The 14,475-nt window shown below is 39.0% G+C and overlaps 1 protein-coding gene across 1 annotated transcript in view; it reads left to right on the top strand.

Moving 5' to 3' along the window:
* Positions 1 to 7,900, top strand: part of LOC111864269 (probable actin-related protein 2/3 complex subunit 2) — an 11,023-nt gene extending 3,123 nt beyond the window's left edge. Inside the window, exons 5-7 of the mRNA XM_023851397.2 lie at positions 855 to 1,075; positions 4,480 to 4,681; positions 6,972 to 7,900. Coding sequence (XP_023707165.1) covers positions 855 to 1,075; positions 4,480 to 4,681; positions 6,972 to 6,999 — 451 coding nt within the window. The 3' untranslated portion in view covers positions 7,000 to 7,900. The remainder of the gene's footprint in view (positions 1 to 854; positions 1,076 to 4,479; positions 4,682 to 6,971) is intronic.
* Positions 7,901 to 14,475: the final 6,575 nt, after the last annotated feature.

The raw sequence follows: 14,475 nt of genomic DNA, 5'->3' as shown, positions 1-14,475 counted from the left end.
TCTATAAAGCAAGCACACAGTTCTTCATCTATCTCCAAAGTTCGTTCTGCTATAATTCTCATCATCCCAATTGCATCCCTGGTTCCTTTTCCTCTTCTAAATCCAAACTGATCCTCTCCAAGTATATCCTCTATTTTCCTTTCAATTATTCTTTTAAGCAACTTTGCTATTATCTTTGCTGTATGTGCAATAAGGCTTATTGTGCGATGGTCGCTGCATTTTGTAGCTTTTGTCTTTTCTTTAAGGCAATCATTGTCACTTCCGTAAAGTCCTTGGGCTGTCAAAATTGCTTAGATACTTGACGTGGTGAAAGTTGCCTAAAATGGATTCAGGAGGTACCTTAAACCATTCCACAACTGCTTCCTTCCTACACAATTCATTATTCACTAGTCATCTTACCATTCATTTTCTGAAGTAAGCACTGTTCACTGTTTGTGCTGCCTTGTGCTTCTTGATACTACCAATATAATAGCTGCCAATGCTGTTGTTCTGGTCCAGATTCTGGAAGACAACAGTTATACTGTATATGGATCCTTTTTTTTTTTCTAAATCATCTGGATTCCTGGTGTAATTATTGGAACCCTACCATAACACTGAAAGTTTAAATGCATATTATTGAGGTATTCAAAATAGTATGGATAATTTTAAGCACATGATACCAACATTGCTTTTGCAAAAGGAGCCCAGCCCACTTTGCCCATTGGATAAAGCAGCTCTGGTTGTATGGTGGATGGTGGGACAGCTCCCTTGTAGTAATTGACAGCTTCTGTAAGTGGTTTGTTTCAGGTATAACTGTAAATAAAAGCTGTAGTAGGAGATTTACTTAACTTCCAAATACATGATGACTGTTACAGGTATGTGGAGGCAAAGGCTGATCGTGTAACCGTTGTATTCAGTACTATCTTCAAAGATGAGGATGACATAGTCATTGGCAAAGTGTTCATGCAAGAGTTCAAAGAAGGGAGACGAGCAAGCCATACAGCACCACAGGTTCTTTTTAGTCATCGGGAACCTCCTCTTGAATTGCAGAATACAGATGCTAGGGTGGGGGAGAATATTGGATATATAACTTTTGGTAAGTTGTTCTAATATTGGTTTCAGAATTGTGATTGTACTAGCTGTGAATCTGGGTGTCAGCCATTGATGGAAAGACTTGGGCTGTTTTTAAGAACGCTGTGTGTAGGAGAATATTTGGGCCTAAAATGAACAAATAACTTGAGGTTGGAAAAGGTGCATAATGAGGAGCTTCTTAATTTGTACTCTTAGGCAAGTGTAATTAGTATAGGTAAAACAAGGAAGATGAGATGGGCAGAACATGTAGAGAGAGAGAGTAAATGTTTGTGAAGTTCTGGTTGGAAAGTCTTAGGGGAGAGACCATTTAGAGAACCTGGGCATGGATAATAGGATAATATTAAAGCATGGTCACAGGCTGTTTGGTTCCATAAAAGGCACAGAAGTTCTGAATTAGCTGAGCAATTACTATATTATTAAGAAGTGTTCTGCTGCATGAAGAGTTCTGATCTTGGTATTATTCCATTATAAAGTAGTCACTTTTGAACTTGTATATCATAAACGTCATGATGAATTACTAATTTCAGTTTCAGTTAATTAGTAAAGTATTTTGTGAAAAGATAGTTAACCTTTATCAGCAATATATCAAACTATTATGATTGCATACAGGCAGTCCATTTGGCTGCCGTGTCGGTATTGTGCACTAAAGACATCAGTATTTCAAGCTAACCCGTAGCAATTATGACACTGTAATTTTCTTCACTGCTCTGTACAGACTTTCATTAGGCTTTCCTGCTGCGAATTGCTTGTAATATGTATCATTTTTAGCCTGAAAGGCACAGGTACCAGTCATATCGTACCCATGAGATCATTCAGTCAGTATGCCATTTCTTGACAGCTCTGAGATAACAGCATCTTTCTGCTCTTCTTTGTTAAAATAATTCAACTGTTGGGGCAGAGGCTGAGAAATATACATCCAATGTTTCATCCACTCAGCAATGACAGGGAATGCTTCTGACTTCCTGACATGTCTGTACAGAAGACACACATCTTTATGGCTGTAATGGAATGAATATGACATGGCCTCATGGACACATCCCCCCCCCCAGTCACTATATGTAAATTTCCACATTTTTGTGTCAGAATGAATCAGCCAGACAAGACTGACAGATTTGAGGTTTTCATGGTGGTGACTATGAAGAAAGCCATCTTCTGGGATGTGGCGCCATGTAGAAATTGTGTTAACCGGCGTTTCGGAGGAATATATCGCCTCCATCTTCAGGGTAGAAGACAAGAAGAAATCCACAAGCGAACCAGCTTGAGCAGGTGCAACAGACTGAGTCCAGTCGAGTAAACACAGCTGTATAAGCAAAGGAGGGAAGTGAGTGGGGCTACATTGAGAAACGGTAGAGAGGGGGAGGGGAAGGGTATGGTGAAATGGCCAGCAGGTAGCAGGCCAGAGCAGGTATAGAGTGTGTGTCAGGGGGAGAGAAGGGAAGGTTAAATGGAGAGCATTAACCCTGTAGCTCAGGGGCTGCGCTGGACCTGAGTAGCCTTGTGGATCTGGCGTCATATCTCAGAAGTTTCTTGAGGGAACAGCTGAGAGGCTTCCATGACTTGCTGAGACAAAACTAGCCTTGTGCTCTATGTGACAACCTACATGCGGAGTTTGTGCTCCTGGGGAATATTTTTAGGCAGAACAGATACAACAACCAGCAGATGCACAGAGTTCTCAGCCGTCGGCTGAACACCAGTTGGCCCAAAGATAAACCAAACTCAGTCGCCTTCCTGCCCTATGTCGGGACCATATTCAACCGTATCATCAGTCCCGGCACAACATCAAATCAGTGGGCCTGCCTCCAAAGAAATTATCTAGTTTCCTCTGGCTGGTTGAAGATAGCCTGGGACTAAGGAGACCGGGTGTATACAGTATCCCATGCGAGTGCAGCAAGGTCTATATAGGGCAGACAGGCCGTTCTGTGGACACAAGGTTGAAGGAGCATCAGCGGCACAACCGTCTCGAACATCCAGACAAGTCAGCTGTAGCTGAACACAGCATCGATTTGGGACACCGCATTCAGCTTCAGAATACGTCCATCCTCACTACCAAGACCCATTATATGGATCACATCATTAGGGAGTCCATTGAGATTGAACTTCATCCTGGCATTATGAACAGAGGTGGGATTTTGTCTCGGCAAGTCATGGAAGCCTCTCATCTGTTCCCTCAAAACCTCCGAGATATGACACCAGATCCACAAGGCCCCTCAGGACCATTGCAACCCCCGAGCTACAAGGTTAATGCCCTCCATTTAACTTTCCCTTCTCTCCCCCTGACACACTCTGTACCTGCTCTGGCCTGCAACCTGCTGGCCATTTCACCAGACCCTACCCCTCCCTCTTTCTACCCTTACCCTATGTAGCCCCACTCACTTCCCTCCTTTGCTTATACAGCTGTGCTTACTCGAAAAGACTCAGTCTGTTGCACCTGCTCAAGCTGGTTCGCTCATGGATTTCTTCTTGTCGTCTACCCTGAAGATGGAGGCGATGCATTCCTCTGAATCGTTGGTTAACACAATTTCTTCACACTGCCATATCCCAGAAGATGGCGGTCTAAATATTTAATTGTGAATGATATTGGCTCTTGGAAGGGGGAGTTATTTTCAGGCAGTGCTTTTGAAGAAACATAAATGCTTTGGTATAATGACTGAAAACTATAAAATGGCTGGCTGTACTTATGAATGTGTGCTTGAGAAAAGACAGACAAGGCTCAACTCAGATAATGACTGCTTCACAGATGATGGAGAAGAATCTTACAGGGGGAATATAAAGGGATAAGGAAGAACCTTTACTTGGACAATTGCATCTCTTCTCCAGATTTATTTATTGATTTGCACAGAAGCACTATCATCTGTTGTGGAACTGGCAGACAAAATTGTATAGAGATGCTATTGGGCTCTGACAGTAAGACACCAAAATCTGTTACACTAAACAGTGTAACATTATGTGCTAGGGTGAAAGGTGACTTGACATCAGTAAACTGAAAGACACATGACACACACGAACTTTTGGGTTCGATGTTAGAGAGAGAGAGACAGTTAGCTTCTCAATCAGGTCTCTGCTCCTTGGAGTTGGTTATAAGAAACATTTTCCTGGAAGACAGTTGGAGGCTAACTGTTAAAAAATGGATAGGAATTTTTTTTTCTTATAATCGGAAGCCTTCAGATATCCATTATATTTTAAGTGTTTTTACAAATTATAGTTACATTTTACAGAAATTCACTGTTTTCATAATAATGCTTCCATAACTCCACCTAATCTCTGATGTTATGCACTCTCTGTTCAGTGCTTGTGTGCATTTCAGCACTGACAGAAGAAGCTACTAAGTACTGTTCTCCTGCAATTTACTATTGCCATTGTAGACTGTTATTTAAAATTTCAGTTCAGTAATTTGTTGCTTTTTTACAGTATTATTTCCACGGCACACAAACAGGACAACACGAGACAACACCATCAACTTGATCCACATCTTTAGGGACTATCTTCATTACCACATTAAGTGCTCCAAAGCATACATCCATTCTCGTATGAGAGCTAAGACATCGGACTTCCTCAAGGTGCTAAACAGAGCAAGGCCAGAACCCAAAAACATGGAAAAGAAAACCATAACGTTAGTATAAGTTATTACAGTCTTTAACTAAACATAATTATGAATCTCAGATTTTATTTGCAATGAAACCTCATAATAATGTTCCTGCTTGTAGTGTTTTCCTACGTATAATGTTTATTTTTCATTATCTAAACCTAAGCCCTCCATGAACAATATACTAAGGGGTCAACAGATGTTGATTCAGTTTACCAGGCAAACAAAAGCCTACTCAGAAGACATTTCTGCATGAAAGAAACTGCACATACCTTTGCTTTATAATTTTTCCACACCATCCTACTTGTTATGACATACCATACAAAACATAAAATACTGTCTCTTGTAATATATGTAGCAGGATCAAAAAGTTCCCAGAATTCAGACATAATTTTTAGTAGAAAGGATATGTCAAAAAGAAAAACTGGTCACCCTCAAGGTACTGTCCCCTGCACATACACACTTGCACCAGCGGTCTTGCCACTGCTGGAAGCACCTCTGGAAGTCACCTACTTGTTTGCTGTGAGACCTGCTGTTGCCTGCTGGAGTCTCAAAAAGAACTACAAGTCATAGGATGGACCTGATGAAATGATGGCTAGGTGATATTTGAAATTGATTCTTTACTAAAAAGTGCTGCACTGCAAGCGAGGTGTGACAAGGTGCATTGTCACGTTGCAGGATCTAATTGTTTATTCATGGCCAACTGCGGCACACTGACGTGTCTCAGCCTGTTGCAACTTGCTCTACAGATGGCACACAGTCTACTCCTGTACATTCCACACCCCTCTCTTTAACAGGAAGTGGTTACCTCAATACAACTAAATTCCAGGAACTTTTTGATCCTCCCACATATGATTTGTATAGAATATTTTATTCATTGTTCATGTTGTTATGTGGAGTGTGGTGAAGGGAGTCACATCCTAGCATGTAAACACGCATTACCACCAAACATTCCAGCACTTCCTCCTCTCCCTGTTCTTTCTGGCGACTTGAAGTGCCTAGTCCACCCCAGGCCTTCTTTGGGTTTCCTGAGGACTTCATCCAGAGGGAGGCAGCCTGTGCATTTGTTGATGGATTGAAGGACCAAGACGTGAAACTGCACCTCCTGATGGGTGGCGAGAGGTCCCTCAGTGAAGCCCTTAATCAGATCCTGAAACTAGAGATGACAGACAAACCCGTAACAAAGCTGCAGGAGGTAAGGGCTGGAGCCCCCACAAGAACACAGCTGCCAGCAGCTGAATGTCCCAGAACTGGACAACCTGTATGCTGGTCCATCACCTCAGAAGAGACTGTTGGCAGGTACATGACAGGGAGGCCCACTAGGACTTGGAAAATGAGTAAGAGCCAGCATTAAGTGGGGGCCACCAGCATCATCACCCTCATATCCTCATTTCACACTCAGTATGTTAGCCAGGAGGAGTGAAAATAGCCTAATTTCAGGGGCTGCATAAGGGACAAGCCATGCCAAATGACCATTGATACTGGTGCAACTCTGACCATCACCACAGGACTGCATGAGAGGAAGCTGAGTCACCCATATATTCTACAGACAGCACCCAGGGAGACCCTCCTGCTTTGAAGGAGCCACTGATGGAGCTGACTCTAGGCTAGAGTATGCTACAAACTTGGGTGTTTGTCACAAAGATGATAACATAAATTCATCTTGGGACTGAACATCTTGTGAGCCGGTGATATTATGGTGGATCTGAACCACCATGAGCTACAACCCTGTTAAGAACAGGTGTCACTGTCCCTTCTCATTTGAAGGAGAAAGCTCTAGATCGCATCAAGTGGAAGAACTGTTTTGGAAGAGACTGTGGACCTGTCTTGACAGATTACTGATGAATCAATGAAACATTACATCTGTGGGAACTGCCCACATTCAAGCAAATGTGACAACGCAAGTATCATTGCTTAGCAATGGCGAGTAAACAGCTGTTGCTAAGCAATGATACTTGCATTGTCACATTTGCTTGAATGTGGGCAGTTCCAACACATCTAATCTGTTAACAGGTAGAGATACCTATTATCTTGTTCTGTGGATGGCATTTTTATAAAAAGTGTTCTTTAGTTTAAAGTATGATTTCACATGCATGGCTTTAAAAATTCTATTCTCTCCTAAAATTTAAAGAAATGTCACTCTATATTACATTCTGTGAATGCTGTTATTTTAGTGATTATACTGACTTCCATACAGACCTGTTTAAACAAGGCATTGTTTAAGGTATATTCCATATTTTCTTTGTGTACTACAAAGCAATGTAATTAATGTATTTCCTGACTAGTCATGTTTTTGAGATAGTCGTTTTTCTTTCAGTGGACGATCCTTCATAAGAAAAGAATGATTCCTCATGATGTATAGCATGTACAAAGAGATGCATCCTTCAATTCTCCTTTCATGAAGAGGAATCATCCAGCTGGCCTGCGCATGACTTATTGTACTGCAGTGGGCTTATGATTCTACCCTGTGTGGTTTCACATTCATGGGGGAGAATGCAATTCATCTGGTGCTAAGCGCCTGTCATGATCACAAGGCCACAATTTCAAGGACGCTGAAATCAAATTGTGATGGCACACTTCTTATGTGGCTTTGAGTCACTGGCAGATTTGTAGTTTTCTTTTTCTGTGTCAGGTTAGAGTTCAAAGTCGAATTAACTAAGAATGTTACCTTAGGATTGGAGTGTTCTTTCTTCTGTTTTAACAATTTTAGTGAAGTAATTATGTCCCATGATGTACAATTGAAGTCTGTTCCCTGTGGGATGGTATAATGCAGCACAATCGCCTGAGAGCTACCAGGAAATCGTTTGGCTGTTCAGGTGGGAGGGATAGTTGTTCCTTGCATCAGCTCAGGCAAATAGCTGGTTCACTTAATAAACCAAGGATATAACACAGATTACACTTTCTCTTCACTATCATCAAACTAAACTGCTGAATACCTACCATGAAGCGAGCTCACGTGTTATGTCCTGGCCAACTGCAATCCAGATCCCCTCTTATGGTATTAAACATCAGTCAAGTTCCTTTTGTCAAGATACCTCATGTGAATTACATGTAAGCTGTGGGGGATGCAGCATAGTTGGTTGAGGCAGTATGCTACAGGCTGGAAGGTCACGAGTTCAATTCCAAATGAGGTCATTGGATTTTCAGTTTACCAGATCCTTCAAGCTGCTCTATGGCCTTGGGGTCAGCTCAGCTTTTTAACTGAAATGAATACCAGGAATCTTCCCGGAGGTAACGAGTGGCCAGTGCATAAGGCTGACAACTTCACTGGCATCTGTGATCCGATTGTCTAGAAAATGTGGAAGCCTCAACATTTCACAACCCTATAGGCCTCCACGACTTGTTACAGGGATAACTTGACACTTTTTTTTATTTTTAATATGTTTTATGTGAGAATTTGTTGTGTAAGAAAGGTAAGGAGAAAGTTTCATTGTAAATTTAAGGATATTACAATTCCAAATAGAGAAACTGTTCATCCAGTCATAAATAAAGATAGACAAGACTTATTGCAGAAGAAAAAACCAAATCAAAATGCCAAGTACTCGCTAAAGAGAAGTAGGCTTCAGTCAGTGACAGGCTTCAATATTCTTATTGAAAATACCTGAAAGACCATGACAGAAGATGGGCTTTTAGGAAAATCAACACTAACTCAACAAAACTCATGAAACTTAAACCATATAAGATTACTGCTTACAGATAACACATAAGCTCACTTCGCAGTAGCTGTTTATCAGTGTACTGGAGTGATATTGAAGAGAAATTTTAATGCACATAGGATTGTCTTTTGTTGGCCCATCTCTCTCCTGCGTAAGCAGCTGAACAGTTTTTGGTTAGCCCTCAGACAACTGCACCATGCTGTTTGCAGTCTAGGAAAATAGGAAGTTCAGTATTTGTTTCAGAATCTAATTAAGTTTAGTCACTTTTTGATTTGTTTCATTCTGGTCCATCACACTAACAATTACAAAGACAAAACAACTCCATCCAATGTGACTATTGAAGTTTTTACTACTTGAAAACTTAACACCCTTACATGTTTCGGTCCCTATAGACCATCATCAGAGGGACATCGATACTTTTTGGAAACAACTATCACAATGGGTGTTTTGAGTGTTAAAATACATATACATACAATGTTTGTAATGCACAATATATACAAAATCCAACTTTTCCTCAACTACAGCAGCTTTCTTGGTATGCCACGAACAAACACAGGACGATACCAAGGTAGGACGAAATGACAAAATCGTTAATATATATATACACACACACACACAATAGGGTTGCTGAAATAATACAGTACCCATAATATATTTGCAGAATCTCCTTCTCAAGAGAGATAGGTGGCACAAGTTCAGCCCCCATCAAGAAAGACAATAGGAGAAGGGACACAAACCTACGTGGTTTATAAATCTTAACTTAAGTAACAAAGTTTAAAAATGTTAATATAACTAGAAAGCTGCTGTAGTTGTGGAAAAGTTGGATTTTGTATATATTGTGCATTACAAACATTGTATGTATATGTATTTTAACACTCAAAACACCCATTGTGATAGTAGTTTCAAAAAGTATCAGTGTCCCTCTGATGATGGTCTATAGGGACCAAAACATGTAAGGGTGTTAAGTTTTCAAGTAGTAAAAACTTCAATAGTCACACTGGACAGAGTTGTTTTGTCCTTGTAAGTTTAGTCCCATTTTAGTAATTGGCAGTATTTTATAATTGCGCTTCATAAGATAGATTTACTTGAATAAATTGCTGTTCACAGCATGCCGTTTCATTCCAAGTCATGACAATGACTAAAAAAATTATCCTCTGTGTAATATTGTCACTTTTCTATATCTGAACCCCTTTATTTTAAAAAAGAGCAGATTTTTGATTGGCTGCTGTTAGCCACCATGCTGTCAGGTTAAAGAGAATTACTGCAGCAAGTGCATTCCATACAGTTTTATTTTTGGAATACCTTGCTTCATCATACAAGTACTGCAGTTTGGAGCTTGCTTCTCTCAAAGTTATTTTCGTTTTCAAAGGAGCTAACACAGCATTTTTGGTAGAGTAATGTATTCAGTTAGATGTGAAATCTCTATAAAAAGCATTTAATCCTTGGGGTGAAAGCATTCCTTTCTTTCTTTTGAACCTTACTTTCTTCACAGAACTAAAATATTGAAATATGCCACTTATTTGTGCACCAGTCCCTCCAATTTGTGAGTAATATTTCAGAATTTTATTAATGAACACTCCAAGTCTAAGGTAACTTTACACCAATTTTGTACAACTCCGCAGTTCTTGTTGCTCACAGGAGTTCAATTTGAAGCTCAGTGCTTTCCTCCCAAGAAAGATAGTGGATTATGTGCAGTGAAAAGAATAGGGAACAGCTGGTATTAATTGTTGAATACTTTTTTTATCTTGTGAATATGTAATTAATCTCCCTGTGATTTATTATGCCTGTAAAATCATATTAATGAAAATGCAATAATAATGCATGTGAAATTCTTTGTTACTGTAGTGGACTGAAATTGAAGTGCCACTACCTCAGGCAAAACAGAGTGTGTTTAAAACCCATGAAAATAAAGTCTTAGTTGTGTGAATTTTGAAGACAAGGTCAGTGAGTGAGTGATGTGGAATTGGTGAGTCTGTGTCTCATGTCCCTGCTACTTGGATATGAAGATTTGGAAGATTGGGGACTGACAGTTTGTACTGTATAAATGTGCATAGATTAATAATGGTGTGTGGTGTGCTTGATGCATGACACTCCACTGAACAGCTTGGCATGATGCAAGATGTGTGCATCATATCTTTTGTCAGTGCCACAAGGCTTGGCTTGGGATTGTAGCACAATTTTAAAAGGGGAATATGAGAAAGCATTTATTTTTCAAAGTTGAACCTAATTTTATTTTCCTGTCCTGTATATTAATACGAGTAATATCCTAGTTCGAGCATGAAAGTGAGGATGACATTCTAATGTCAATTATGTACCTAACACAGATTTGTTCCTCAGAAATTAAATAATAATTTGCCAAATAAAACCAGACGAAATACCGCATAGCAAAGGGACAGTTTACCGCAACAAAGCTCCTTTCATGTAGATCTCTTCTGTCTTTCAAGAAAGAGACTTTACGTAATGTTGTAATTGCTTGGTTACCATAGCTTGTTATATTGTTACTTCTTTTTACAACCCCCTTGATTTCTGACTTTGATGGTTCAGTTTGCCTTAATCATTTCAATACATTATTTATAATAATTAAAGTTCTATTAATTGTGTTTTATAATAATTATACTACATTTATTAATTAAAATATTGACAGTTTACTATCTTTTGTTGTGTATGTAACTTTGAATTTGCTAATACAGAAGTTTGTCTTCCTGAATGTTTCCATGTTGTTCAGTAACCATGTTATGCCAGGTGTGTAACTCAGCCATTATGATGAAAGAAAAGTGCAGGTTGTTCATTAATTTACTATCATTACATGAGATAAGGAATGCTGATACATAAACAACCTGAAATTGTGTCAGTGAAGTGATGGTACAGTATCATGAGCAGTCATTTAAGGATCCAGGTAAGTCTCGTGTATATTTAAAATGATACAAAAGAAATGAAGTACAGAAGTGTATTTTCTCTTTAAAGTTTTCTGTTTAGTTTAGAACATCCTCAGTCTATCTTCCTCTTATAATGTTAGAGACCAAGTTTCACACCCATACAGAATCTCAGAAAAATTATAGTTTCATACATTATAATTTTTATGTTTTTGGACAACAGACGAGAAAACAGAAGCTTCTTGACTGAATGGTAGCAAGCAGTAACCAAGTTCAGTTTCCTCTTAAATTCCTCCAGAATTAGGTTTTGATTTGTTATTGTTTTTTCCAAATCTGAACTGTGGCACATTTTCAAAACATATGTTACCTAACTTTATGCCATGATTTTGTCCTGCATTTTGGTAACAAGACACCAACATATACTTAGTTTCCTCTGTGTTTACTTCTAGGCCAACCTCCTTACTAGCGTCAGTTAATTTTGTGTGTTTTTCTTTGTGGTATCTGTATTATCACCCAGTAGATTCATATAATCAGCATAGACCAACAGCTGATGTGTTCCATTTAATTTCAGTCCCACCTGGTTTCCCTGGACCTTCCTAATGGCATATTCTAAAGCAAAGTTGAAAAGGGGTGGCGATAAAGCATCTCCTTGTTTTAGACCCTTCTGGATAGGAAATTTATCAGACAAATATTTACCTGTACAGACTTTACCATATATTTCCTTTAAAGACATTTTAATCAGTCTGACTAGTTTCATGGGTATCCCAAACCTCCCAAACTCTATCAAAATATTGTACAATACTTCCCTCCTAACAGAATCAAAGGCTTGCTTGAAGACTGATATACTGTCTCATTGTACTCCCATTTTTTCTCCAATATCTGATGAATGCAAAAAGATCAGATCAGAATTTGGTCTGCTATGTTGAAACCCACACTGATGATCCCCAATAATTTCGTCTATGTATGAATTTAATCTTGAGAGAAGAATATTGGATAAAATTTTGTATGAAGTTTATAGCAGTGATAGCCCCTGATAATTACTACAGTCAGTCTTATCACCCTTCTTGTGAACTGGTACAATAATAGATTCCTTCCACTGATAAGGCAATTTTTCTTATTTCAAATAGAAGTAATTAGCTTATGCATCTTAGAACTTAATTTGTCACCTCCTGCTTGAATAAGTTCTGCTGGAATTTGATCACTACCTGGCGATTTATACCTTTTCAATTTTCCAATAGCACTTTCAGCCTCAAAAGTCCTAGGATCAGGTTCTAGTGGCTCCACTGCATGTATTTCTGTCTGCCTAACGTCACTGACCCTATGTATATTCAGTAACTGAGAGAAGTAGTTCTTCCACCTGTTCAAAATGTGGGAATCTGCAAGCAGATCACCATTCTCATCCTGCACTAAGTTACTTCTAGGTTGGTAACCCCTCTTGAAGTCATTTATTCCACTATACAGGTCTCTAATGTTCTTGTTCTTACTGTTCATTGCAGGCTCATTAATTTTGTCTCAGATATTCCCACTTTTTGTTCCTGAAATGTTTGATGGTTTCACATCTTATATTGTTCAGATTATCCCCATTTATTTTGCTTGGATTCTGTAACCACTGCAGTTTGGCTTTGTTTCCTTTGGTCTAATAATTTTGAGCAACCTTCATCGAACCATGGCTTATGCTTCTTTGGTTCATAATAACCTAGACTCTCTTTGGCAGACATTTTGATGTTCTCTCTAATAGTTTCCCAAGCTTTATTAACATCCACCTCAGTGTCTAAGTTTTCCAAAGCTGCAACCCTATTTGAGATTTCAGCATGATATGCTCTTTACCCTCTACCTCATTTAATTTCTTGATATTGAACATCATCTTATGAACTGTGTGTTGTTTATTTACTCACTGCTAGTTTTTCCCTAACCTTTGCCACCACCAGGTAGTGGTCATTATCACAATCTACTGCCCTGAATGATCAGACATCAGGTGTATTTGAATATGGTCTCCTGTCTGTCAAAATATAGTCAATTTGATCATGCGCCTTCCCATCAGGAGGCATCCAAGTAAATTTATAAATGTTGTGATGTGGAAACATTGTACTTTTGACAGTAAAATTTTTCAGTGTGGCAAAGTTTACTACTCAAACTCCATTATCCTTACTAATTTCATGCAAACTCTTATTCCCAATCATTGGTTTGAAAATGTCCTTTCTCCCTATTTTTGCATTGAAATCTCCTAACAAAATTTTCATATGGTACTTTGGGAATTTATTAAATACAAATTCTAGTTCTATGTAGAACCTGTACTCTGTATCATCAATTTTATCTTTTGTTGGGGGATGATCATTCAGAACGTTGATCTCACAGCAGTGACCTCTTAGTATTATGTATGACATCCGATCACTAACGAACTCTACTCTCTTAACTGGTGGTATGATTCTCTTATATACAAGAAAGCCTGTACCTAATTGATGATTATCATTCCCCTTTCCATAGAAAAATGTATATTAACCTGCTAGTTTGGTGCCACCTCCATCCCACCTGACTGTACTCCCACTAAATCTGACTTATATTTTGAGATTTCTTCTGCCATTGCCCTGAGCGAACCTGCCCTATACATACTTCTAACATTCCAAGTACGGAATCTCATATGCATTTTCTTTAACCCAGATCGTTTATCCAGAGGATCAGTCCAGATATGAGGCTTTTTGAACATTTTCATAACAAGTTTATTTTTTATGGTGAGGAGCTGTTAGCCCCGCACCCAACCTCCAAGCTGGAGGACAATCCCTTGTCGTTTGTCAGCGACGGTTTATTCAATATATTTTTGCAGCTTCCCTCCATACTTGGATGGTGTCTCCTCCATTCACAACCTGAGGACGTACCAGGCTGCGGTGACAAGGGACCCTCCTAACATGGAGGTTTTTGCCTGTTGCTTCCAATAAAGGGGAAGTTGGAATTGTTCTTTTGTCTGTATGCTTTGCATTGACATTAGTTGGGGGTAAGTAGTGAGCTCCTTATTCTGTTGTCTCTGAGGAAAGAGCTCCTAGAACTCACTGGATATGAAATTGGTTGAGTAGCAGAGCTAATGGAGATATTGTGGCAAGGTATTTATTTTGCTACTGGTCCACATAATCTTCATGTTAGGAGAATCCAGGCAGAAGGGAAACAAGTTACATGAATTTTGTTGCATACTGTGACATAAATACAAAGTACTGTAATACAATTTCTGTATGAGGAGCTAAAAAGAAGTATGAATTTTAAGATAATCATATTAAAATTGCAGAATGAACAGTTAAGTGTG

This window comes from Cryptotermes secundus, unplaced genomic scaffold, assembly GCF_002891405.2.
Source record: "Cryptotermes secundus unplaced genomic scaffold, Csec_1.0 scaffold33, whole genome shotgun sequence".
NCBI lineage: Eukaryota > Metazoa > Arthropoda > Insecta > Blattodea > Kalotermitidae > Cryptotermes > Cryptotermes secundus.
Note: the sequence above shows the minus strand (reverse complement) of the source record. Positions and strands in the feature narration are given on the sequence as shown.